Source organism: Hypanus sabinus, chromosome 26, assembly GCF_030144855.1.
Source record: "Hypanus sabinus isolate sHypSab1 chromosome 26, sHypSab1.hap1, whole genome shotgun sequence".
Taxonomy (NCBI): domain Eukaryota; kingdom Metazoa; phylum Chordata; class Chondrichthyes; order Myliobatiformes; family Dasyatidae; genus Hypanus; species Hypanus sabinus.
The window spans coordinates 16,366,758-16,392,225 of NC_082731.1; the positions used below are offsets into that span (position 1 = coordinate 16,366,758).

General features: G+C 50.4%; 1 protein-coding gene across 1 annotated transcript in view; it reads left to right on the plus strand.

Annotated features, from left to right (window-relative positions):
- The first annotated feature begins 3,867 nt into the window (after window positions 1–3,867).
- LOC132381589 (gastrula zinc finger protein XlCGF8.2DB-like) overlaps window positions 3,868–25,468 on the plus strand; it is a 23,657-nt gene continuing 2,056 nt past the window's right edge. Inside the window, exons 1-3 of the mRNA XM_059951082.1 lie at window positions 3,868–3,971; window positions 8,067–8,281; window positions 22,863–22,870. Coding sequence (XP_059807065.1) covers window positions 3,868–3,971; window positions 8,067–8,281; window positions 22,863–22,870 — 327 coding nt within the window. The remainder of the gene's footprint in view (window positions 3,972–8,066; window positions 8,282–22,862; window positions 22,871–25,468) is intronic.

The window sequence follows — 25,468 nt, forward strand, 5'->3', positions numbered from 1 at the left end:
TCCGACAAGGGGAGCGGGGGCTGATCGGACCAGGGGAGCGGGGGCAGATCTGACCGGGGATCGGGGGCTGACCGTACCAGGGGAGCGAGGGCTGATCGGACCAGGGGATCGGGGGCTGATCGGACCAGGGGAGCGGGGGCTGATCGGACCAGGGGTGCAAGGGCTGATCGGACCAGGGGAGCGGGGGCAGATCTGACCAGGGGATCGGGGGCTGATTGGACCAGGTGATCGGGGGCTGATCAGACCAGGGGATTGGGGGCTGATCGGGGGCTGATCCGACCAGGGGATCGGGGGCTGATCGGACCAGGGGATCGGGGGCTGATCGGACCAGGGGAGCGGGGGCTGATCGGACCAGGGGAGCGGGGGCTGATCGGACCAGGGGAGCAAGGGCTGATCGGACCAGGGGAGCAAGGGCTGATCGGACCAGGGGATCGGGGGCTGATCGGACCAGGGGATCGGGGACTGATCGGACCAGGGGATCGGGGGCTGATCCGACAAGGGGAGCGGGGGCTGATCCGACCAGGGGATCTGGGGATGATCCGACCAGGGGATCGGGGGCTGATCGGACCAGGGGATCGGGGGCTGATCGGACCAGGGGAGCGGGGGCTGATCGGACCAGGGGTGCAAGGGCTGATCGGACCAGGGGAGCGGGGGCAGATCTGACCAGGGGATCGGGGGCTGATTGGACCAGGTGATCGGGGGCTGATCAGACCAGGGGATTGGGGGCTGATCGGGGGCTGATCCGACCAGGGGATCGGGGGCTGATCGGACCAGGGGATCGGGGGCTGATCGGACCAGGGGAGCGGGGGCTGATCGGACCAGGGGAGCGGGGGCTGATCGGACCAGGGGAGCAAGGGCTGATCGGACCAGGGGAGCAAGGGCTGATCGGACCAGGGGAGCGGGGGTAGATCTGACCAGGGGATCGGGGGCTGATAGGACCAGGGGAGTGGGGGCAGATCGGACCAGGGGAGCGGGGGCTGATCCGACCAGGGGATCGGGGCTGATTGGACCAGGGGAGCGGGGGCTGATCGGACCAAGGGAATGTGGGCTGATCGGACTAATGGATCGGGGGCTGATCCGACAAGGGGAGCGGGGGCTGATCCGACCAGGGGATCGGGGGCTGATCAGACCAGGGAATCGGGGGCTGATCGGACCAGGGGATCGGGGGCTGATCGGACCAGGGGATCGGGGGCTGATCGGACCAGGGGATCGGGGACTGATCGGACCAGGGGATCGGGGGCTGATCCGACAAGGGGAGCGGGGGCTGATCGGACCAGGGGAGCGGGGGCAGATCTGACCGGGGATCGGGGGCTGACCGTACCAGGGGAGCGAGGGCTGATCGGACCAGGGGAGCGGGGGCTGATCGAACCAGGGGAGCGGGGCTGATCAGACCAGGGCAGCGGGGGCTGATCGGACCAGGGGATCGGGGGCTGATCGGACCAGGGGAGCGGGGGCTGATCGGACCAGGGGTGCAAGGGCTGATCGGACCAGGGGAGCGGGGGCAGATCTGACCAGGGGATCGGGGGCTGATTGGACCAGGTGATCGGGGGCTGATCAGACCAGGGGATTGGGGGCTGATCGGGGGCTGATCCGACCAGGGGATCGGGGGCTGATCGGACCAGGAGAGCGGGGGCAGATCTGACCAGGGGATCGGGGGCTGATCGGACCAGGGGATCGGGGGCTGATCGGACCAGGGGATCGGGGGCTGATCGGACCAGGGGATCGGGGGCTGATCGGACCAGTGGATCGGGGGCTGATCGGACCAGGGGAGCGAGGGCTGATCGGACCAGGGGAGCGGGGGCTGATCGAACCAGGGGAGCGGGGGCTGATCGGACTAGGGCAGCGGGGGCAGATCGGACCAGGGGATCGGGGGCTGATCGGACCAGGGGAGCGGGGGCTGATCGGACTGGGGTGCAAGGGCTGATCGGACCAGGGGAGCGGGGGCAGATCTGACCAGGGGATCGGGGGTTGATTGGACCAGGGGATCGGGGGCTGATCGGACCAAGGGATCGGGGGCTGATTGGGGGCTGATCTGACCAGTGGATCGGGGCTGATTGGACCAGGGGAGCGAGGGCTGATCGGACCAGGGGAGCGGGGGCTGATCGGACCAGGGGAGCGGGGGCAGATCTGACCAGGGGATCGGGGGCTGATCGGACCAGTGGAGTGGGGGCAGATCTGACCAGGGGATCGGGGGCTGATCGGACCAGGGGAGCGGGGGCTGATCTGACCAGGGGATCAGGGGCTGATCAGACAGGGGATCGGGGGCTGTTCGGACCAGGGGATCGGGGGCTGATCGGACCAGGAGATCGGGGGATGATCGGATCAGGGGATCGGGGGCTGAACGGACCAGGGGATCGGAGGCTGATCGGACCAGGGGAGCGGGGGCAGATCTGACCAGGGGATCGGGGGCTTATCGGACCAGGGGAGCGGGGACTGATCGGACCAGGGGAACAGGGGCAGATCTGACGAGGGTATCCGGGGCTGATCGGACCAGGGGAGCGGGCGCCGATCTGACCAGGGGATCAGGGGTTGATCGGACCAGGGGATCGGGGGCAGATCGGACCAGGGGATCGGGGGCTGATCGGACGAGGAGATCGGGGGCTGATCGGACCAGGGGATCGGGGGCTGATCGGACCAGGGGATCGGGGGCTGATCGGACCAGGTTATCGGGGTCTGATCGGACCAGGGGATCGGGGTCTGATCGGACCAGGGGATCGGGGGCTGTTCGGGGGCTTATCCAACCATGGGATCGGGGCTGATTGGACCAGGGGAGCGAGGGCTGATCGGACCAGGGGATCGGGGGCTTATCGGACCAGGGGAGCGGGGGCTGATTGGACCAGGGGAGCAGGGGCAGATCTGACCAGGGGATCCGGGGCTGATCGGACCAGGGGAGCGGGGGCCGATCTGACCATTGGATCGGGGGCTGATCGGACCAGGGGATCGGGGGCTGATCAGACCAGGGGATCGGGGGCTGATCGGACCAGGGGATCGGGGTCTGATCGGGCCATGGGAGCAAGGGCTGTTTGGACCAGGGGATCGGGGGCTGATCGGACCAGGGGATCGGGGGTTGATCTGCCTAGGGATCGAGGGCTGATCTGACCAGGCATCAGCCCTTCTCACCTGCTCAGTAGTTAAAATGGACTTAATGTCACAGCAAACAGCTGCATATTCCTCCTTTCACAGAAGTGTGACTGGGATTCCCCAGGAGGCCACACTGAGAACACCAGATATGGTAGATAATCCCAACGGACTCACAGGAGAACTGTCGCTTCACCTGGAAGGACTGTTGGGGCCCTGAATGGTGGTGAGGAAGGAGGTTTAGTGTCAGGCCTGGCACTGGTTCCGCTTGCAAGGGTACGTGCCCGGAAGGAAATCAGTGGGGAGCGGGCAAATGGAAAGAGAGTCACGTAGGGAGCGATCCCTATGGAAAACAGAGGAGAGGAAAGAAAGATAACGCTTGGTGGGATCCCCTTGGAGATGGTGGAAGATACAGAGAATTATGTACTGGACGCGAGGCTGATGGGGTAGTAGGTGAGGACAAGAGGAATCTTATCCCTGGTGGGTGGATGGGGTGAGCGCAGACGTGCACGACATGGAAGGCGTGGGTAAGGGCAGTGTTGATGGTGGAGGAAGGGAAGCCACTTTCTTTGAAGGAGGAGGACCTCTCCTTAGTTCTGTAATTAAAAGCCAAACCCCGAGAGCAGATGCGGCAGAGAGGGAGGAATGAAGATGGCACTTTTACAAGTGGCAGAGTGGGAAGGGGCTCTGTCCAGGCAGCTGTGAGAATCAGTGGGTTTCTGAAATAATATCAGTGGATAAACTGACTTCGGAGACGGAGAGATCGAGGAAGGGGAGGGGCTGATGGAAATGGAGCTGGTAAATTTGAGGGTGGAAGTTGCAGGGAAGGTGGATGAAGTTGACAAGCTCTGCATGGATGCAGGAGGCAGCACCAATGCAGTCATCGATGCAGCGTAGGGAGAGTGCGGAATTGCCACTGGTGCAGGTTTGGAACACAGACCGTTGCAGCTAGCTGACAAAGAGGCAGGCAAAGCTGTGACCCATGCGAGTGCCCATGGGTACACCTTCTCTTCGAAGGAAGTGGGAGGAGCCAAAGGGGAAATTATTGAGAGTGAAGACCAGTTCTGCCAGATGGAGATGGTCGAGGGGAACTGGTTGGGTCAAGTGTCCAGAAAGAAGTGAAGGGCTTTGCGTCTTCCTGGTAAGGGATGGAGGCATAAAGGCACTGGACATCCAGAGTGAAAATGTAATGACCAGGGCCAAGGAACTTGGATTCATTGACAAGATCAAGAGGTGTGAAGGTGCCCACCTGGTTCAAGTGGGCTTCAATTATACTGGTGGCTAAAAAGAACGTGGTGACCTGCCTCAATGACTATCACCCAGTAGCACTTACATTCACAGTGAAGAAGTGTTTTGAGAGGTTAATGATGAAACATATCAACTCCTGCCTGAGAGGTGACTTGGATCTGTTCCAGTCTGCCTACAGGAGCAACAGGTCCACAGTAGGTACCATCTCACCTCTCTCTCTTGATCCAATGGGTTCCTGTCACCTTGTCTTTCCTCTGTTTGTCAACCACACACTCCTCCCTCTGGTTCCCCTCCCAACTCTTTCCCTTTATTCCACGTCCCCCATCCTCTCCTATCAGATTCTGTCAACTTCAGCCATTTTTCACTTCCCAGCTTCTGACATCATCCCGATTCTCTGCCCCCATCTGCCTGTCATCTCCACCCCCCACCTAACCCGGATTTACCCCTTACCCGCCAGCTCCTTCTCCACCCGTTGGGCCAACGTGGCTGTATTGGTGCTGTGTTGCTCTCTGACATGTTGCCCAGACACTGATGTTAGGCTCACTGGCCTTTACTTCCCCAGCTTCTAATTGCAGCCTCTCCTCAATAAAGGCAGGTTAGACACGCCCAGTCTTCCAGTGTCACATCCCAGTACCAAGATATAGCACAAATACACAATATCACCACCTTCCATGGAGGCTCCAGTGTGCAGGATTGAAAGAGGCTGCAGAGAGCTGTAGATTCAGTCAGCTCCCTCAGTGGCACAAACCTCCCCTCCATTTGAGGACAACTTCAAAAGGAGGAGCCTTGAAAAGGTAGCATCAACCTTTAAGAACCATCACTATCTGAGACATGCCTTGCCTCATTACTATGGTCTGGCAGGAGGAAAATTAAGGAAAATTATTATGGTATCTTTTTTACAGATGCATCAAAAGATAATCTAACTAGGAACATTGGTGTGGCTGTTTTTGTGACCAAATTACAGGTAACGATAACAAAACAACTTACCAACAATTTATCAGTATATACAGCAGAATTGGTTGCCATCATTTTAGGCTTACAGTGGGTTGAGGAAATTTATCCATATAAATCTGTGATTTCAGTTTTGATGAGTCTTAGAACAGGACATTCTAGTAGTAGGTCAGATTTACTGTTGGAAGCTCATCAAACATTACTTTGTACACAAGGTACAGTTATTGGTTTACAAATCTTGCTTCTTATGGGTCCCTGCACATAGAGGTGTTGAGGGGAATGAGCGGGTTGATTGCTTAGCTAAGAAAACGCTGGTAAAAGTTCACAAGTGCCTATAGCCTTTCCAATTAGCAAATCAGAAGCTAAGGGGTTGGTAGCATTAAGAATTAGGGAATTAGTGCAAACTTTGTTAGATAATGGACATAAGGGGAGATGCCTTTACAGAATACACAAACCTGCTGGGTTTCTAGGAAAAGGGGTAAAACAAGAAGTGAAGGGATTATTTTGACATAACTAAGCATTGGGCATACTATACTTAATTATTCCTTATATCTTGTTGGAAAACATCACTCGGGGGGGGGGGGTGTAGGTTTTATCATCACTATGAAAAACAGTTGAACATTACAAAGATAGAAAATAGGTGCAGTAGGCCATTCGGCCCTTCGAGCCTGCACCACCATTCAGTATGATCATGGCTGATCATCCAACTCAGAACCCTGCACCTGCCTTCTCTCCATACCCCTTTGTGAATATATTCAATAACAGCATAGAAGGCTGAAAGAAATCAAAAGCAGGTTTCATTACAATCTCTTGATGGTTTTCAGTTAAAATTTTTGTTAAGTTATGGGAGTGACTTTAATTCACAGTATCATCTTTCACTGCTTACAATCTATTGTGCTTTCTGGGGTAATTTAGCTCTCACTTGAAAAGAGATCGACACAACCGATGAACAGACGATGCCATAGCCACAGCACTACACACCATCCTCACTCACCTGGAGAAGAGAAATTCTTACATTAGAATGCTGTTCTTGGACTCCAGTTCAACACCCTAACTCTCTCCTCAGGCTTGACAAGAAGCTCAGAGACCTTGTCCTGCACCTGAGTCCTGGACTTGCTGTCAGATCGCCAGCAAGTGGTAAGGACGGGCACTCAACACAGGAGTCCCACAGGGCTGTGTTTTGGACCCTTTCCTCTACTCCCTATACACCTACTACTGTGACGCCACACACAGCTCCAATCTGCTGCTGACGTGACATTGATAGGCCTTATTTCTAACAATGATGAGACAGCCTGACACAGTGGTACAAGAAAACCTCTCCCCTCAATGTCAAAAACAAAATGAAGGAATTGATCGTGGATTACAGGAGGAACGGAGACAGTCTAGCCCCTATTGACATCAATGGGACTGTAGCTGAGAAGGTGAGTAGTTTCAAGTTCTTTGGTGTACACATCACCAAGGATCTCACGTGGACTGTACAAACTGGCTGTCTGGTGAAAAAAGCACGACAGCGCCTCTTTCACCTCAGACAGCTGAAGCAGTACGGCACAAGTCTCCAAATCCTCAGGACTTTCTACGAGGTACCATCGAGAGCATCCTGACTGGCTGTATCACTGCCTGGTACGGGAACTGTACCGCCCTCAATCACAGGGCACTGCAGAAAGTGGTGCGAACAGCCTAGCACATCTGTGGGTGTGAACTTTCCTCTATTCAGGACATTTACAGCAGCAAGTGCATAAATAGGGCCCGGAGGAATATCAGTGACTCCAGCCGCCCCAAACACAACCTGTTTCAGCTGCTTCCATCTGGCATACAGTACCACAGCACTAAGGCCAGGACCTACAGGCTATGGGTCAGCTTTTTTCACCAGGCCATCAGATTTATTAATATACACCGATCTCATTGCATATCTGACTGTACATACATGTATGCTAAACAATTAAGTATAAAATCTTGGTACTTGGGCAATATCCTCCCACATTTCCCTTCCTTATTGCTTGTACATTGCGACAGAGTCATAACAAAGATTTTTATTCCCTCACGTTGTGAGATGGGTGTAAGAAATGAAATAAATTCTGAACTCTAAGCAGTAAAGATTTTATTTTCCAACTCTCCAACATTCCAGTCCAGTTGGCGGCGGTAATGCGCCTTTATGTCGGACAGCCCAACCGCTTTTAAAAGTCTGAAGAGGAAGAAGGTGCAGCAGCATGAAGACACACAATCAATATTTCAGGAATAGTTTCTTCCCCTCTGCCATCAGATCTCTAAACAGTCCATGAACACTGACGCATTGTCTGTCTTGCACTATACTAGTGCCACAAAACAAACCTCACGAAGCACGTCAGTGATAATAAACCTAATTCTGATACCAGCACACCAGCGTCTTCACACTGAAGCGAGGCCGTTCACCTGCTCTATGTGTAGGAAGGGATTAATTCAGTAATCCAACCTGCAGAAACACCAGCAAGATCACACTGGAGAGAGGCCGTTCACCTGCTCTGTGTGTAGGAAGGGATTCATTCAGTAATCCAACCTGCAGAAACACCAGCAAGTTCACACTGGAGAGAGGCCATTCACCTGCTCTGTGTGTAGGAAGGGATTCATTCAGTCATCCAACCTGCAGAAACACCAGCAAGTTCACACTGCATGAGGCCATTCACCTGCTCTGTGTGTAGGAACGGATTAATTCAGTAATCCAACCTGCAGAAACACCAGCAAGTTCACACTGCATGAGGCCATTCACCTGTTCTGTGTGGAAAGTGATTCTCTCATTCATCCCACCTGATCAGACACCTGCGAGTTCACACTGGGGAGAGGCCATTTATTTGTTCCATGTGTGGGAAGGGATTTATTCAGTCATCCCACCTGATAATACACCAGCGAGTTCACACTGGGGAAAGGCCATTCACCTGCTCTGAGTGTGGGAAGGGATTCATCCATCCATCCAACTTGCAGAAACACCAACGTGTTTCCACTGGGGAGAGGCCTTTCATCTGTTCTGAATGTGGGAAGGGGTCCAGTCAGTTATTTCACCTTGTGAGGCACTGGCAAGTTCACACTGAAAAGTCACACACTTGTCCTTTGTGAGCAAAGAAGTTGGTCCTCCCACCTATGGGAAGAGCAGCAAGTTCACGCAGGGTAGGAGGTTTAAATAAATCTGATGGGTTTTTAAGCATCGCATTTGGAGAGTCCATTTGCAAGTTTAAGAGTTACTGTTGTCAAATTCTGCATTTATTGCTGCTGTTCATCACTCCTGGAACTGAACCCTGGTCATTGGGCACGGGAGGAGGTTGTTCTGATGACAATCGCCTTTAAATGGACTTTTATTTAATACTGGGGATCTGGTCAGGAAGGGAATGATGAAGGGTCTTGGTCTGAAATATCACACAGAACCCATGCTCATGACATGTGTTTTACTTCTTGCGTCATTTTCTGTAAACTCTAGAAACTGTCTAGAGACATGAAAATCCCAGTTGATCAGCAGTTTCTGATCTACTCAAACCACCCCATCTGGCACCAACAGTCAAAGTCACAGATACCATTTTTTCCCCATTCTGATGTTTGGTGTGGACAACACTTGAACCCCTTGACCATGTCTGCATCCATTGAATTAGCTACATGATTAGCTGATTAGATATTTGCATTAATGAGCAGATGTACTGGTGTACCTACAATGTGGACACAAGGTGCCATGTGACTCGACGCCGGATTGGTCCAGCCGCCCGTCTCGTGGTCACGTGTTTCGTGAGCGGACAACAGAAGCTGGCGCTGTGATTGGCTGCATGCTGCCTCAGCGGTTCACCTGTTCCCTGATTCCCATTGGTTGTCTTGCTGGTTGGGCGGTATCCATTGACAAACAGACGGTGCTGTGATTGGCGCATCTTCATGCCGCTCATCGCAGCGTTCTGCAGCTTTGTCCAATGAAAACGTGCGGTTGCTTGCGGCCTGCGTGCTGATTGGACGATGGGAGAAAGCGAGAGATGGAGCGAAAAACCAAATGTCAGTGAGAAGCAGGCGACAGTGACAGTGGAAAGAGACAGGCGGTGAGGGGAGAGGGAGAGGTAGTGAGGAGCGGGTAGGGTTCAGTGAGGGGAGAGGGAGAGGCAGTGAGGAGCGGGTAGGGTTCAGTGAGGGGAGAGGGAGAGGCAGTGAGGAGCGGGTAGGGTTCAGTGAGGGGAGAGGGAGAGGCAGTGAGGAGCGGGTAGGGTTCAGTGAGGGGAGAGGGAGAGGCAGTGAGGAGCGGGTAGGGTTCAGTGAGGGGAGAGGGAGAGGCAGTGAGGAGTGGGTAGGGTTCAGTGAGGGGAGAGGGAGAGGCAGTGAGGAGCGGGTAGGGTTCAGTGAGGGGAGAGGGAGAGGCAGTGAGGAGCGGGTAGGGTTCAGTGAGGGGAGAGGGAGAGGCAGTGAGGAGCGGGTAGGGTTCAGTGAGGGGAGAGGGAGAGGCAGTGAGGAGCGGGTAGCGTTCAGTGAGGGGAGAGGGAGAGGCAGTGAGGAGCAGGTAGGGTTCAGTGAGGGGAGAGGGAGAGGTAGTGAGGAGTGGGTAGGGTTCAGTGAGGGAGAGGTAGCGGGGAGCGGGTAGGGTTCAGTGAGGGAAAGGTAGTGAGGAGCTGGTAGGGTTCAGTGAGGGAAGAGGGAAAAGTAGTGAGGAGCGGGTAGGGTTCAGTGAGGGTAGCAGGTCAGCGTGAGTTAAGAGACTGAGGAGAGAGTGGGAGAAAGATTGTGAAAGACACATCGGGAGAAGGACAGTGAGGGACGGTGAGAGGATGAGAGACTGAGAGTGAGGGGAAGAGGAACAGTGAGAGGAGAGAGAGAGGGTGTGAGGGTGAGGAAATGAGGGACGGTGAGGAGAGAGACAGTGAGGGGAAAGAGGAACAGTGAGAGGATAGAGAGGCTGAGGAAAAGAGGGACGGTGAGGAGAGAGACTGAGGAGAAAGAGGAACAGTGAGAGGAGAGTGAGGCTGAGGAAAAGAGGGACGGTGAGGAGAGAGACAGTGAGGGGAAAGGGGAAGAGAGAAAGACAGAGTGAGTGACAGAGGGACAGTGAGGGGAGAGGAGTGTGAGGGAAAGAGGTGGAGCGAGTGAGGGATACTGAGGGGGAGAGGGGCAGTGACAGTGGTGAAGAGGAGGGGGAGTGAGTGGACAGAAAGGAAGGAAGGTGGGAGGGAGAAGACATCAGGAAGCGGGGGAGAGGAGACTGTACCTGAGGAGAGAGATTATTCCCGATCAAACCGGCACCAGAGAGAGGATTCACGGACGCTGACCGTGCAGACCGAGAGCGGAGAAGGGGCTAGATCGGACATTACTCTGAGCTCACCATGTTTTACTTCCCCGACGTATTACAGAGAACCACCGGGAAATTTAGCACCATCTGGTGAGGGGAGGGGGTTGTGGGGTCATGATGGGGGGCTCGGAGAATGTTCGTGTGGTCAGGATCTGGCACCTCCATCCCCTGAATCTCCCCGTTTGAGATCCTGCTCCTCGGACTTGAACCCCATCCCTGCCTGGGGCAATCGCTCAGTGGCCAGGAAGAATCGAAGAGAAATGGGGTCCTGTGACGTTCCTTGGTGCTGAACATCACTGAGAAACAGGCCCTTCAGCCCACAGTGTGCCAATGAAGGGCCCTCAAACCTCAACTTTGATTCTCTCTCCACAGGTGCTGTCCGACATGCTGAGAGTTTTCAGCATTTTCTGCTTTTATTTCAGATTTCCAACAGCCACAGTACTCTGTGCCCATCTGTAATAATCCCCCTTTTCAACACAATGCTGTGTTTCAAATGTTCGTCTAAATACTTAAATGCCTGTCCAGTCCCCAGGTGATGGAGGGTACCCCAACTACCCTCTGGGTGAAAAGTACCCTCACACACCCTCCAAATCTGCCTCTCAGTTTAAGCCTGTGCCCTTTTGGATAGAAAATTTTACAAAGGGGTAAATGTTCTATCCAAACGAGCTATGCTTCTCTCCTCTTTTCCTATTTCCCTAGCACATCCTCCCCCTTCCCCTTTCCACCTTCCCTCCTCTCCCCTCCTTCCCTCCTCTCCCCTCCTTCCCTCCTTCCCTCCCCTCCCCTCCTTCCCTCCCTCCTCTCCTGTCCTCCCTTTTCTCCCATCCTCCGTCATGGGTCTGTTGGTTCTATCAGCTGCAGCCTGGACAGGTTGTGGGGGGTTTGCTGGGTCATTAGGGAGGGATGGGATCCATGTCGTACCAGCACAGGATGGGCTTGTTACTGTTACTCTGATAACTAATGTCTCTCTCCCCTTTCCCTCCCCACACAACCCAACCGCCACTACCCTCCCTCTGCACCTCCCACCCAATCTCTCCTGCTCCTCTCCCTCACTCCCTCTTTCTCTTCTCACCTCCACACTGCCTCTCTCTCCATCACTCTCCCACCTAGGCTGGTGGCAACCAAAGCTGGGAAGGTTACAAGACGGGACTATTTGAAAGTGAACGTTGTGAGAACATGGTGAGAGCATTCCCAGCTCCCCCCGACGTTATCTCTGCCCCTCCCCTCACTCCACCTCGTGCTCCCTTTCTCTTGTACCCCCCTTTCTCCCTCCTCTCTTTCATTCCCCCTCCAATGCCCATCCTGCTCTCCCTCGCACGTACTCTGCCACTCTCATCACTTCCTCTCTCGTTCCCCTCTGTTGCTCGCCCCAGACACTCGACCTTCCGGCTAACTCACAGCCACTCCACTCTCCCTCCCCCCCCCCCGCTTCTTCTTAATGGCTCACTGATGATCGCACATGATGAGACTTGCTGTTTTAAGTGGTTCCCGAACTCTCTTCCCCTCTCACTCTCTCATCTCCTTGCCGTCCCCTCATTCCCCCTCTCACACTCAACTCATTTCCCCCTTGCTTTCTCCTCCGCTCTCTCACCCTTCTTCCTCACTGTGGCTGCCCCGTCTCTATCCCCCTCCCCACTCTCTTACACCCAGTCCCTTCTCTCACCCCTCTTTCTCTTGCCTCCCCTCTCCTCTGCCTCCGATTCCACCTCTCACTCCTGTTCTCCCACTCTTCCCCCCTCATTCCCCTCTTGTGTTAGCCAGTTCCCCTATTCTCAGCTCTCTGCCCCCTCACTTCTTGCTCACCCATCCCTCATGCTCTCCCCTCCTTCTGCACCCCCCTCCTTGGTCCCAACCCCTTCTCTCTCACCCTACCCCCTTGCTCCCCTTATTTTCCCTCACTCCCTTGCTCCCCCTCCCTCACTCACCCTTCCCCCTCGCTCTCTTCTCCCCCTTCTCCATTGTTCCTTCTGCTTCCCGTCTGGTTCCTCCCCACTCTTTGCCCTACATTCCCTTCCCCCTTCTGTTTTTCTGTCCCCCTGTTCGTTCAGAGCCTAGCCCCCAGGGAGCAGTCTCTGTTTTCCCGGATTCTCTGTTGCCGGTCATTCCTGGGACAACCAGGACGAGATTACTTCTCTCCGTCTCTCAATTCCCTCCCTCCCCTCCGCCAACCCCAGCCACTAAGAGCCGTGACTCTCTGTTCCTCTCCCTGCAGTGAAGAGATCATCAGGTACATCCTGGTCCAGGTCCTGCCGCCCTACCCCAACACCTCCAGGCCTCGATTCTCCCTCTACCTCTCGGCCCAGCTTGAGATCGGCGTTGTCCGAGTCTTCCACAGGCAATGCAACTACCTGATAGGTAGGTGAGGGAGGGAGGGAGACACCGGGGCTGTGCGCCAGGGAAACGTACCTCTTTAACCAGACCTGTGCCCAGGAAGGGATGACCTGAGGGTGGTGGGGAGGAGGGGTTTGCCTCTTGTTGCGTTTGGTGATTGGATGGGAGGGGAGGAGGCAGGAGTGTCTGTGGTTGAGATCTGGGCCACGTTCGTGTTTTCCAGCAGTTGTTTAACCTGGCTTGCATGCTGACTCTCTGGTTAAATGGTTTGCCTGTAGCCGAGACCTGAGCTGACAGTGATGACCCTATAAATGGATTACCTGTCACCAGACACGGGCTGTCTGTAACTGAGCTGGGACAGCTGTTGTCAAGTTTGATAGGGGTCTTCCTGGCCAAGCATGCCTGTAGTTGAGAGCTGGGATGCCTGTAGCCTCCTTCAGTGGAGAATTTCCTGTGATGGACGCCTGTATCTATTCTCCGCGGGGACTGCGCCTGTAGCTGACACCTTTCAGGGGTTTGACTGTAGCACAGACCGGGGATGGGTCTTTCCTGTAGGAGGGACCTGGCGTTCGGTTGTTCTTTGCGTGCAACCTTCACGAGGAGCACGCGTGGCTGTGGCTGGAACGGCTTGGCCTGAGCTGGGACAACAGAACCCCTGCCGCTGTAGCCCTGCTCGGTGGCAGAGAATCGGGAAGCACTGCCGGAAATCCCGGAGTCGGCAGAGATGGTTCCCATGGATAGGGGACGAGCTGGCGGGAAGGGGGAACACAAAGGCACCCAGTGCAGACTCCAGCAGCCCTCTGCATCAAGGTCACCCTCCTCACTACCCCCCCCCACCATTTCCCCTCCTCCTTGCTCTATCCACAGAAGAGATCCAGCACACCTTGGAGCGGATCGACCGGATGTATTCCCAGGTTCGGATCAACATGCCGGAGCTGGAGCAGTGAGTATCCTCGTGGGGGTGGGACTGGAGGGTGGAGCAGGGGAGGAGAGAGGAGCAGATCCTGGGAGGGGCCAGTTCTACTTCCAGGGGAGCCAGGTGTGTGTTGAGGGAGTTAAGCACGAGGAGGGTAATTGGACAATGGAGTGAATATGGATGGAAACTCAGTGACCAGGTCCCAGGATTGGGGGAAATTTCATTGGGATGGGATGGAGAGGAGGGAATTGTATCTGAGGGGTGAGGGTTAATTAGTGGAGTGGGTTCAGGTCATTGGTGGGGGAGTGACGAGCAGGTCTCCAGGACTCTGAGTGTTAGCTGGTGGTGGTGTTTCTTTTTGTGGGCAACGGGTCCCCGGGGGACTGGGTGGGGTGACGCTGGTATGTTTGAGACCATGGTCCCTGGTCCATGGATTGGCCATGGATGGTGTTTTTATACGGGGGGGTCTGATGCTGTGGGAAGGGAGGGATAGTCGTCAAGAAGGCTTGGCAGTACAACCTGGCACAGTGGTGAACAGATGCTCAATGGGGAGAGGGAGGCCCCACAGGCGAGGTGAGAGGAGGGAGGAGTGCAAGCGAGGTTAGTTGGGGAAGATTTGGGTGGGTCACCAAGAGGAAGGGAGGGAAGATGCCTTGGGGAAGAGAGAGAGAGGCCATAGAGATGGAGAGCTTCCTGGAGCAGTTGGTCAGGACGCTGGAGGGAATTTCTGGATGTAGGAGGGTAAGCAGGAAAGATCAGGGAGATTCCCCAGGGTTAGAGGTGGACCCTCAGGGGAGGATGAGAGGGAGTGGGAAGATTTGGTAGATGCCTGGGCCAACGTGGTGGTGTTACCAGGAAAGTGAGGATGTGTTGGGAAGGGTTTGGGGTTGGTTTCCCGGGGGGGGGGGGGTATTTGCAGGGTTCCTCACTCGGACCTGTGATCCTGCTCCCTTTCAGGCCCAACCTGCTGCTGCCGGACATGGCCACGCTGATGGAGACCTACGAAGGGGCTTTGGATCCATTCTTTGGATTGATGACTAGTCCCCCACTGCCTAGTCCAAGTCTGATCCCACAGGCAAGCGTAAAGTCGGGTTGTAATTCCCACCTCTCCTCCCCTGACTCATTAAACCTATTGGAGCACAATCAGGCCATTTAGCCCATCGTCTGCTCCGCCATTGAATATCTTAGACATAACTGAATCATGGCTGAAAGATTATACTTGGAACTTACTGTCCAAGGATACACACTATATCAAAAGGATAGGCAAAATGGCAGAGGTGGCAGCACTGCTCTGTTGGTAAAAAATGAAATCAAATCATTAGAAAGAGGTGACAGAGGGTCGGAAGGTGTTGAATCATTGTGGATAGAGCTCAGGAACTGCAAGGGTAAAATTACCCTGATGGGAGTTGTATACGGACCCCCCAAGTAGTAGTAAGGATGTGTCCTACAAATTACAATGGGAGATAGAAACTGCATGCCAAATGGGTAATGTTACAACAGTCATGGGGGATTTCAATATGCAGGTAGATTGGGAAAATCAGGTTGGTGCTGGATTACTGGAGGGAGAATTTGTACAGTACCAACAAGCTGTCTTTTTAGAGCAGCTCGTGGTTGAGCCCACTGGAGGATCAGCTATTCTGGGTTGGGTGTTGTGCAATGAACCAGAATTGATTAGAGAGCTTGAGGTAAAAGAAGCCTGAGAAAAAGTGATGATAATACAATCGAATTCACCCTGAAATGCGAGAAGGAGAAGCTAAAGTCAGATTTATCAGTATTACAGTGGAATAAAGGGAATTACAGAGGCATGAGAGAGGAGAGAGGCCGGAATTGATTGGAAAAGAACACTGGCAGGGATGACGGCAGAGCAGCAATGGCTGGAATTTCTGGAAGCAATTCGGAAGGCACAGATGTTTCCCAAAGATGAAGAAGTATTCTAAAGGAAAGGTAACACAACTGTGTCTAACAAAAGAGGTTAAAGCCAAAGAGAGGGCATTTAATAGAGAAAAAAATAGTGGGAAGTGCAAAAGGGAGGATAAGCATGTGATAGAGAAGGGATGCACTCAGAAGGAATAACAGAACAGCAGATTATTATTTAAATGGTGAAAGATTGCAGCATGATGTTGTGCAGAGGGACTTGGGAGTGCTTGTGCATGAATCGCAATAAGTTGGTCTGCTGGTACAACAGGTTATTAAGAAGGCAAATGGAATATTGGCTTTCATTGCTAGAGGGATTGAATTCAAGAGCAGGGAGGTCGTGCTGCAACTATACGGGGTACTGGTGAGGCCGCACCTGGAGTATTGTGTGCAGTTCTGGTCTCCATACTTGAGGAAGGATATACTGGCTTTGGAGGCAGTGCAGAGGAGGTTCACCAGGTTGATTCCAGGGATGAAGGGGTTAACAGATGAGGAGAGATTGAGTCACCTGTATTACGGATTCAAGCAACAATAAATATATGAGTGAGGCAGGGCTTTGATAACAAATAAAACGTTTATTAAAACACTGAAAACAACCCCCACCAAAAGTAAACAAATCACTAACGTAACCGGAAATCAACCACTGTGCGGCAGCTTAAACAGTTCTTAAAGCGATGTTGCAAAAACAGTTCTTCAAAGTAGTATTGCAAAAGTTCAAAATGCTTACAGTCCATTTAAGGGAGAGACTTTTTAAGACGATTTAAATTCTCTTTCACGTCATGTTGTTGCGATTCCAAATCGAGCTTTTCCCACTAAGTATTTTACGGAGATGGAAAATGAATCAGCTTAAAGGCACTGACCTTTCTTTTACACAACTGTTCCCAATCCTTTCTGCTATTCACAGGGATTAACACGGGGACAGTCAATGAATTCCTTCCGAATGAGGATCAAACAAGGTCGAACCTGTTTCACCGTCGAAATCGACTCTCCTCGATCTTTTAACTCCCGAACTCCGATCTTCACTCTCCACTGATTCTCAACTAGCAGTATTATAAAGAAACAGCTGGCAATGACCTTTTAAACTTTAGGCATTAAATAAAACTCCATCTTTCAACCACACTGCATCATAATATTAAATCACGCAGTGGCAAATCCAGCCACGAACTGCCCCTTCTCACAGGCAGGGGTCCCCCTTTTATACCCTGTAAAAAAAACATGTCACATGACCTCTACTGGCAGGAAAATTATGTCACTCCACCATCACAAGACCATTACCTCAAGTCCAGTATAGCTTCAACACCACGTAACACCTGGGACTATATTCTCTGGAGTTCAGAAGAATGAGAGGGGATCTTATAGAAACATACAAAATTTTGAAAGGGATAGACAAGATAGTAGGAAAGTTATTTCCATTGGTGGGTGAGACTAGAACTAGGGGACATTGCCTCAAGATTCAGGGGAGTAGATTTAGGACAGAGATGAGGAGAAACTATTTTTCCCAGAGAGTGGTATATCTGTGGAATTCTCTGCCCTGGGAAGCAGTTGAGGCTTCTTCACTAAATATATTTAATAAACAGTTAGATAGGTTTTTACATAGTAGGTGAATTAAGGGTTATGGGGAAAAGGCAGGTCGATGGAGCTGAGTTTACGGACAGATCAGCCATGATCTTATTGAATGGTGGGGCAGGCTCGATGGGCCGGATGGCCCACTCCTGCTCCTATTTCTTATGTTCTTATTTATGTGGACCGATTGTTTGAGATGTGTCTATTTTAATATGAGTATCATCATGAATAAAGCAGATGAGCTTACAGCATGGATCAGCACTTGGAGCTATGATGTTGTGGCCATTACACAGACTTGGATGGCTCAGGGGCAGGAATGGTCACTTAGAGTGCCAGGCTTTAGATGTTTCAGGAAGGACAGGGAGGGAGGCAAAAGAGGTTGGGGCATGGCACTGTTGATCAGAGATAGTATCATGGCTGCAGAAGAGAAGGAAGTCATGGAGGGATTGTCTACGGAGTCTCTGTGGATGGAAGTTAGGAACAGGAAGGGGTCAATAACTCTACTGGGTGTTTTTTATAGACCACTCAATAATGACAGGGACATTGAGGAGCAGATAGGCAGACAGATTCTGGAAAGGTGTAATAATAACAGAGTTGTCGTATTCGGAGATTTTAATTTCCCAAATATTGATTGGCATCTCCCTACAGTGAGGGGTTTAGATGGGCTGGAAGGTTTCTGGACACAATATGTAGATAAGCCGACAAGAGGAGAGGCTGTACTTGATCTGGGATTGGGAAATGAACCTGGTCAGGTGTCAGATCTCTCAGTGGGAGAGCATTTTGGAGATCGTGATCACAATTCTATCTCCTTTACCATAACATTGGACAGGGAGTGGAACAGACAAGTGAGGGAAACATTAGAGTAAGAGGAACTATGAGGCTATCAGGCAGGAGCTTGGAAGCATAAATTGGAAACAGATGTTCTCTGGAAAACGTGGAAGAAATGTGGCAAATGTTCAGGGAATATTTGCGTGGAGTTCTGAGTAGATATGTTCCAAAGATACAGGGAAAGGATGGTGGGGTACAGGAACCGTGGTGTACAAAGGCTGTTGTAAATCTAATCAAGAAGAGCTTAAGAAAGGTTCAAAAAAACTAGGTAATGATAGAGATCTAGATTATAAAGCTAGCAGGAAGGAGCTTAAAAATGAAATTAGGAGAGCCAGTAGGGGCCATGAGAAGGCTCCGGTGGGCAGCATTAAGGAAAATCCCAAGGCAGTCTGCAAGTATGTTAAGAGCAAAAGGATAAGACGTGAGAGAATAGGACTAATCAGGTGTGACAATGGAAAAGTATGTATGGAACTGGAGGAGATAGAAGAGGTACTTAATGAATACTTTGCTTCAGTATTCACTACGGAAAAGGATCTTGGTGATTGTAGGCATGACTTGCAGCGGATTAGAAAGCTTGAGCATGTAGACATTAAGAAAGAGGATGTGCTGGAGCTTTTGGGAAGCATCAAGTTGGATAAGTCTCTGGGACCGGATGAGATGCCCCCCAAGCTACTCTGGTAGGCGAGGGAGGAGATTGCTGAGCCTCTGGCGATGATCTTTGCATCATCAATAGGGACAGGGGAGAAGTTCCGGAGGATTGGAGGGTTGCAGATGTTGTTCCGTTATTCAAGAAAGGGAGTAGAGATAGTCCAGAAAATTATAGACCAGTGAGTCTTACTTCAGTGGTTGGTAAGTTCGTGGAAAAGATCGTGAGAGGCAGGACTTATGAACATTTGGAGAGGAATAGACAAAGTCTAGGCTTTATCAAAGACAGATCGTGCCTGATTGAATTTTCTGAGGCTGTGACTAAACACATTGATGAAGGAAGAGCAGTAGATGTAGTGTATATGGATTTCAACAAGGCATTTGATAGGGTAACCCATGCAAGGCTTATTGAGAAAGTGAGGAGGCATGGGATCCAAGGGGACATTGCTTTGTGGATCCAGAACTGGCTTGCCCACAGAAGGCAAAGAGTGGTTGTAGACGGGTCATATTCTGCATGGAGGTCGGTGACCAGTGGTGTGCCTCAGGGATCTGTTCTGGGACCCCTATTCTTAGTGATTTTTATAAATGACCTGGTTGAGGAAGTGCAGGGATGGGTTTGTAAGTTTGCTGATGACACAAAGGTTGGAGGTTTTGTGGATAGTACGGAGGGCTGTCAGAGGTTACAACAGGATATCGATAGGATGCAAAACTGGGCTGAGAAGTGGCAGATGGAGTTCAACCCAGAGAAGTGTGAGGTGGTTCATTTTGGTAGGTCAAAGATGATGGCAGACTATAGTATTAATGGTAAGACAGTGTGGCAGTGTGGACGATCAGAGGGATCTTGGGGTCCGAGTCCAGAGGACACTCAAAGCTGCTGCGCAGGTTGACTCTGTGGTTAAGAAAGCGTGCGGTGCATTGGCCTTCATGAATTATGGGATTGAGTTTAAGAGCCGAGAGGTAATGTTGCAGCTATATAGGACCCTGGTCAGACCCCACTTGGAGTACTGTGCTCAGTTCTGGTCACCTCACTACAGGAAGGACGTGGAAACTATAGAAAGGGTGCAGAGGAGATTTACAAGGATGTTGCCTGGATTGGGGAGCATGCCTTATGAGAACAGGTTGAGTGAATTCGGCCTTTTCTCCTTGGAGTGACGGAGGATGAGAGGTGACCCGATAGAGGTGTATAAGATGATGAGAGGCATTGATCATGTGGATAGTCAGAGGCATTTTCCCAGGGCTGAAATGGCTAACATAAGAGGACACAGTTTTAAGGTGCTTGTAAGTGGGTACAGAGGAGATGTCAGGGGTAAGTTTTTTTTTACACAGGGAGTGGTGAGTGCGTGGAATGGGCTGCTGGCGATGGTGGTGGAGGCGGATACGATAGGGTCTTTTAAGAGACTCCTGGAAAGGTACATGGATCTTAGAAAAAAGAGGGCGATTGATTACCTAGGTAATTTCTAAAGTAAGTCCACGTTTGGCGCGGCATTGTGGGCCGAAGGGCCTGTATTGTGCGGTAGGTTTTCATGTTTCTATGAGTGATACCTCAAGAAAGGTTATTCATCATTAAGGACCCACCCCAACCCAGGACACACCCTGTTCTCATTGCTACCATCAGGGAGGAGGTACAGAAGCCTGACGGAAAACAATTGGTAATTCAGGAACAGCTTACTCCTCTCTGACGTCTGATTTCTGAATGACATTGAACCCGTGAACACTACCTCACTACTTTCTATTTTTGCACTACTTATTTAACTATTTAATATATACAGCGTACACTTAACTGTAATTCAGTTTTTCCTCTGTTATTATGTAGTTTCTTGTACTCTGCCGCAAGGATGGGTTTTGCAACAAAATAAACCTGATTCTGGAATCACATCCCAGCTAGAAACCTGCATCTGCTTTCTGTCTGAAATGAAACCCAATTAAACAGGGCTCTCAGAACACAGCGGCATATCTGTACCAGATATCAGACAAACAACTGGTTTGCGTGTGGGAAGGACAAACTACGTCCGCGGTCTAACCTGATGAATTGCCAGAGAGCTGTTAGCGGGGAGATGTCAGTAACCGGCTCGCATTTTGGAAGGGTCTCACTAAGCTATCGCAGCCGCAGATACACCAGCGAGTTGACACCGGGGAGAGGCCTTGGAGCTGGTCCGTGCGCTGGAAGGGATTAATTCAGTCGACTGAGGTACAGAAACACCAGTGAGTTCACTCAGGGACCCCTGTGAACCTGTCTGGGTGCCGGAAGGGATTCATTCAGTCGACCCAGCTTGTGAGGCACCACTAAGGACAGACCACACTTCTGTCCCGTGTGGGCATAGAGATTCACTCAGTGACCCTACCTGCTGAAACACCAGCAACCTCACATCAGGGGCGAAGTTCAAACAAGCCGTTGAATCTTCCCACCGGGGTGGCTGAGGCCAGTTGCAAGTTCACTAGAAGCCGGAGCATATTGTTTCTGAGAGCTGGTTGTGTTAAAATGAGCCGCTGAGTTCTCCATCGGTAAACGTGGACGGACTTGCGGTATGTGGCAGAAGGAAGCCGGCGCCGACAGACTCCGTCAGCTCGATTTCAATGCTTCAGACCCACAGCCGCGGACGCGGCTGAGCTCACCTGGGGTGGCCGGCTGCTCAGGTGCGCATGCACAGTGATTAGCCCGTATGCGCCCCCTCCCAAAAGTTACGCATGCGCGGAATCGCAGTTTGAGCCCAGAAAAAAGTTGCGCTGGGGGAGTTTCATTCGGATAGGGGGGGCTGTATCCCTCTTCCTTTCTCCCTCTCCGGCTGCAGCCCGCACCCGGGCCGTGGGAAGTTCCGGCTGATGATTCTGGTGACATGTCCTATGGTGTATGCGTGTCGCTGGGTCCGGGGCGGAAGGGCGGTTTCTGGCTTACGGGGTGAAGACAACCACGGGAGACTTTCCCCGTTCAGTCCGCAGGGGTTGTTTGGATCACGGGCAGGGGAAGCACATGCTGGAAACCCAGAGCAAGACACACACACAGAATACTGGAGGAACTCAGCGGGTCAGGCAGCGTGACAATCAGTAAGTAATGGACCTTTCACCAGGACTGGGAAGGAAGGGGAAAGATGCCAAAATAAAAAGGTTGGCGAGGTGTACAAGCTGGAGGGTGATAGCTGAAGCCAGGTGGCTGGGGGAGGGACGATCACGTGAGAAGCCGGGGGGGGGGGGGGGTGACAGGTGGAAAAGGTAAAGGGCTATGGAATCTGGTAGGAGAGCAGAGTGGACCATGGAGGGAGGTGACGTACAGGAGGGAAGTGATGAGGAGGGCCAGAGCGGGGAATTGAAGAAGAGGGACGGGTGAGGGGGCAGCTACCGGAGGCTGTAAATGTTCACGCCGTTATGGTTACCCACACAGAATATGAGGTGTTGCTCCTCCGACCTGAGAGGGACCTGATCGTGCCAGTAGATGAGACAATGGACTGGAACGGGGATGGGAATTGGAACGGTTAGGAACTGGGAAATCCTTTCTGTGGATGGAGCAAAAACGCAGTCCCCAAAATATGGTGTTTTTCAACAACAGTACATAGCAATACATAATTTTAGGAAGCGATATATATCAATAAAATATATATCTAAAATTAAATAAGTATTGTAGAAAGAAATAGGAGGTAGTTCCAGGCTTCGAATAATGTTCGAACAAGTGCTGCAAGAGCACTTCCGGGTTTTCTCGATTCGCGGTTGGTTGAATTCGCGCAGGCGGAACTCGCGGATAAGGAGGGCCGGCTGTATCTACATTGTTCATCGTCTATTCTGAAATCTGATGGTGGAGGGGAAGAAGCTGTTCCTAAAACGTTGAGTGTGTGTCTTCAGGCTTCTGTTTCTCATCCTTGACGGTAGCAACGAGAAGGGGGCATGTCCTGGGTGATGGGGGTCCTTAATGATGGATGCCACCTTTTTGAGACATCGCCTTTTGAAGATGCCCTCGATGCTAGGGAGGCAAGTGGCCAAGATGGAGGTGACGTGAGTTTGCAACTTCCTGCAACTTTTTCCAATCTTGTGCCGTTTGCCCCTCCATACGAGATGGCGATGTGACCAGTTAACTTGTCGAGATAAAATACGGGTTATGGAATCCGATATTAAGTCCAGGAGGCGGCAAGGTGCTCAGAAGGAGGGTGAGGTGCTGCTCTCAAGCTCATTGTAAGAGTAGAGGAGGTCAGGTCAGGGTGGGATGGAGAATTAAAGTGACCGGGAGCTCGAGGTCACTCCTGTGGATTAAACGCAGTGACCCAGTCTGTGTTTGGTTCCGCCAGTGTGCAGGAGGTACACTCGGCCACTGAATGCCATGGATGGATTGGCGGAAGCTGCTTCCCTGGCTCACACACACGAGAAAACCTGCCGATCCGAGTAACGTACACAAGATCCTGGCGGAACTCAGCCGGCCAGGCAGCATTCATGGGAAAAAGTGCAGTCGACGGTTTCGGCAGGACTGGGAGTGTTGTTCTTCTCCCTGGATGGCGGGGAGGATTAAGGTTCAAGGACCTGCATCTTACATTCCGTGGCTGAGCTTGGAAGTTTGGTCAGATGTGGAATGGTGGGCATAAGAGTAGACCAGGTGAGGTTTGGCGGGAGTAGGGATCGGATGTCTGGTGGTGGGATCTTGTTGGAGCTGGCAGGTATTGTGAATGATGACCTGGTGACAGCAGAGGTCATTGAAGTGGGGTGTAAGCTTTATATACATCCTTTTAATCCAATTATTAAAATTAATACCAAAACCAATTTTTTCTAAAGCATTAAATAAATATTTCCATTCGACTCGATCAAATGCTTTTTCAGCATCCAAAGATATAACGCATTGTTGAGCTTTAGAAGAAGGTGAATATATAATGGTAAATAATCTCCAAACATTTGAAAAAGAATAACGACCCTTTATAAAGCCTGTTTGATCTTTAAAAATTATTTTCCCCAAAATAGTCTCCAACCGATTGGCCATTATCTTTGAGAGAATCTTAGCATCAATATTCTATAATGAAACAGGTCTGTATGAGGCACAATCAGTATGATCTTTATCCTTTTTGAGAATTAAAGAAATAGAAGCTTCATAAAAAGTAGAGGGTAAATCACTTTTCACAAAAGAATCTTTAAACATCTCCAATATATATATGGAGAAAACAATTTTCCAAATTTTTTATAAGATTCTACAGGATAACCATCAAGTCCCGGGGCCTTACCAGATTGCATTGAAAAAATAGCTTTCTGAATTTCGGTTTCCTATTGCTACTGTTGTCACTAATAACTGTAGATCTCCTTTTTTTCAGCTATCACGGGGGGCAAGACAAGGTTGTCCATTGAGCCCTTTGTTATTTAACTTAATATTAGAACCCATGCTACTGCCAAAAATATTCATGGGATTTTTGTGAATGAGACCATGCACAAGATCTTTCTTTATGCCGATGATTTATTGGTATATATATCTAAGCCTAAAGAATCTATTCCTGCTTTGCTAAAATTATTTGCCAAATTTGGAGACTTTTCAGGATATTAAATGAACTTCCTTAAAATGAATCTCTCTCTATATATGATAATATTCCTTTTAAAGTTATGGATTCTTTTAGCTATTTAGATGTTATAATTACTTAAAATGTAAGGATCTTTATAAAAGCCAATTTTCCTCTTTTTGTGGACTCTATGAAGTATTCATTTAGTAGATGGAGCCCACTTACATTTTCACTTGTTGGTCATATTCTTGTAGTTAAAATGATGATTTTACCAAAAATTTTATATTTATTTCAGAATATTCCTGTTTTTTGACTAAGAAGTTTTTTTGATCAGATTGATTCTATTATTCTATCTTTTATTTGGGGATAATAAAAGACCAAGAATTGGTAAATGTCATTTGAAAAAGTTGAAAAAGGACAGAGGTCTCGCTTTACCTAATCTAAGAATTTATTATTGGGCTGTTAAATTGTGATATATGTCCTTTTGGTTATATTGGGGTGATAGGAATGATCAGCCAATTTGGGTAGATCTGATAGCGATGAAACAGTTTTATATAACTTTGTTATTAGGAGTTGCTCTACCTATACAATTAACTAAAGTTGCTCATTTAAACCTATATCCTATGGTTAAGCACTCTTTACAAATTTGGCTCCAGTTCTGCAATTTTTATTTTAATCTTAAAAATTTAAATTTTGTTGTATAATTTATTGTAATTACTTTTTTAAACTTTCTTGGAGTGATCCAATTTTTTTACTTTGGAAAAATAAAGGTATTTATTCTTTTTTGGATTTATTTAAGGAAGGCAGATTGATGTCTTTTGAACAACTAGTCGATAAGTATTCTCTCATATTCACACTTTGTACAATATCTTCAAGTCAGACATTTTTTTACAAAAATATTTGTCATTTTCCTTACATATTGGAGGCTGACTTGTTAGATACTATTATGAATATGAACCCCTTGTTGAAAGGTTCTATCGGAAGAATTTATAATTTATTATTACAATGGGATAAGCGTTCTTTACTTAAGATTAAACAGGATTGGGAGAAGGAACTCAATTTGACTTTTATATGGGAGGATTGGACACGGATTCTGAAGCTGGTTAACTCTTCTTCGATCTGTGCTAGTCATTCACTGATTCAATTTAAAATTGTACATCGTTACCACTTGAGGAAGGAGAGACTTTCTAAAATATTTCCCAATGTTGACAGGTATTGTGATAGATGTAAAACTGAGGTAGCGACACTGACACTTATGTT